The 2,401-nt window shown below is 32.0% G+C and overlaps 1 protein-coding gene across 1 annotated transcript; it reads left to right on the forward strand.

Moving 5' to 3' along the window:
- The first annotated feature begins 646 nt into the window (after positions 1-646).
- Positions 647-1,234, forward strand: LOC106767898. Its single transcript, XM_014652861.2, has one exon. The coding sequence runs from the start codon at positions 741-743 to the stop codon at positions 1,086-1,088; it is 348 nt and encodes a 115-aa protein (XP_014508347.1). The 5' UTR covers positions 647-740; the 3' UTR covers positions 1,089-1,234.
- The last annotated feature ends 1,167 nt before the right edge of the window (positions 1,235-2,401 follow it).

Raw genomic sequence — 2,401 nt, forward strand, 5'->3', positions numbered from 1 at the left:
AAGTAATTCATGACTTTTTCTATGAATTTTCAAGGCATAATACACATCATAATGATACACATATACTTTAATAGGTCTTTTGAAAGATAATTTATTTTAAAGATATAGAATTAATAAGAAATTAACATCATTTCTAACCTAAAATCTTAAAACAATGAATTTATAATTTTTTTTACCAAACTTTAAGACTTATATTTATTTAGATATTCAACAATCTTTTCCTCAAGAATCAATTTATTCTATATATTCAACAATCTTTTCCTCAAGAATCAATTTATTCTATATTAGTATAGAAAAATTACTAACCATAAGTATGTCATACTACTATTTTTTTTTTTTATCAAAATACATTTCTACCAAATTACTGATCCCAAACTATTTTATGAAAGACTTTAAGTATAAAGAGACAATGAAAGTGTTTTCATAACTATTAAACTCATATTAACTTAAACTTCCATTTAAATTTCTTATACATATATATTGATTAAACATTTATTTCCAATTTTTTTTTTCTGCTTTTGTAATCTTATCAAATCATATATTCTATAATCTTATCACTTTTTTTTTTCTCTCCCTTCTCTGTGTATATATTAAGTGATGGTGTGCAAAGGAGTTATTTTTAATAAAGAAATCCATTGAAAATGTACTGAAAGAAATCCAAAAAGACAGCTGGCATAGTACAGCATCTGAGAACAGAACAACACAAATAAGTGTTCACTACATTGGTCCTTTACAGTGGCATGGGGTCTTCAATGAGCAGATCAGGGTCAGGGTTGAGCTTCTCAGAGAAATGGCTCCTGATGGCAGGCACAGGCCTGATTTGTGGGTTTGTGGGATACATAGTGTATGATGCAATTATGGCGACTGCATCAGAGTTGGTGCAACGTTTGCTGGTGATTTCTCCACTCTTGTTGATCATCATTGTTCACTGGCTCTCCACAGGCACTCAGATAAGCTTCCCCATGCCAGGATCTGAGCCCAGCGCCATCCACAGAGCTGGTGGTTCCCCTTGGGGTGTTGCCTTTCTCCTTCTCTTGCTTTTCTTTCTCATCTCCTACCAACCATCCCTTCATCACCTTATCTCTTAGCCTCTCTGCCATTTCTGTATGTACTTTTCATTATATGACTCTTATAGTGCTGCATTGCTTCTCACTTCCGTTTGTAACACTTCCAACGTCTTTGCTTCTTAAAGTTTCCATCTTTGATGAAAATAAATATTATGGCAGGTCACTTATTCAAGGAATACCATCGAATGATGCTTGTAATTTTAGTCTTTACGGGTGGTTTAGCTTCCAGAATCTTACAAGGGACCTCTTTGTTAAGTGAACCTGTGAGTTCTTTCGTAGCGAGGCATGATAAATGAAACAACAACAGTTCAATTATTTTGATGAATTTATTAGTTTTTCATCTTAAAAAATAACTTTAATTTTAATTAAATTTTATAAATTAGTCTATGTAGATCTTCTATACATTTTTTTTACATTAAAGTATATATAATCTGAGTATACGAAAAAAATATTAATAAATAGTTGTGAGTTACACAACAAATTTAAAAAATAATTAATAAATTTTAAATAATTTTAATATTATTTTAAATAATAAATTTTAAGTCTAATTTAATTTAAGACGAGACTCACATTTATTTATATGTTATAAATTTTATTTTATTTTTAGTTTCATGAATTTATTTTATTTTTAGTTTATGAAAGATATTCAACATTTAATTATTTACTTTTATTCAATATCTTGTATTTCCAACCATTTGTTACGGTTTGAAAGCGTGCAATTTGTGCTTCTAAAAGTTCCCCGCCTTAAAACTTTGTGACTGGTTAAAGTTGCCATCTTTTTGCTGAAAATAAGTGCCATGCGATGGTCTTTTCTGTTTGGACTTACTCTGTTGGAGGTAATATCCAAAAGTAAGGACATCTATTTTTTCAGAGATGGTGCCGGTAAAATATGTTTGGAATTAGGAATATAATATTTTAACAATTGTTTTTAATAATTTTTTAACAATAAATTATATAATATTGTTTTGGTATTAGAGCCCGAGACCGAACCAACTTTCCGACCTTGTCCCGATCGTCCGACCCGGTCGTCTTTCAGATGCCTTTGTGAATCACCCGGGAGACCCTGCAATAAGAACACTCCGACGCCCAAGTCAGTGGATCAGTTAACGGGATCAATTTTTTGGATTAGATTCGAGATCACTTTACCTGTCCCTGCTGTTCCTATTTATAGACNATGTATTCATAACTGACCATTAATTTCATTGATTTGCGATACCTTCCGTTACATCTTCATCAAAGCCTTTTAATGCTTCCTCGACCCCACATCCACTTGATCCATACCGCTCGGTATTAGGCCACCTTTGCCCCTTGTGACTTTTACAATCCGGCCGACC

This window comes from Vigna radiata, chromosome 7 (genome assembly GCF_000741045.1).
Source record: "Vigna radiata var. radiata cultivar VC1973A chromosome 7, Vradiata_ver6, whole genome shotgun sequence".
NCBI classification, from domain to species: Eukaryota; Viridiplantae; Streptophyta; class Magnoliopsida; order Fabales; family Fabaceae; genus Vigna; species Vigna radiata.

Excerpts from the sequence above, each read along its gene's own strand:
- LOC106767898 (XM_014652861.2), top strand. The coding sequence starts at position 741 with ATGGGGTCTTCAATGAGCAGATCAGGGTCAGGGTTGAGCTTCTCAGAG.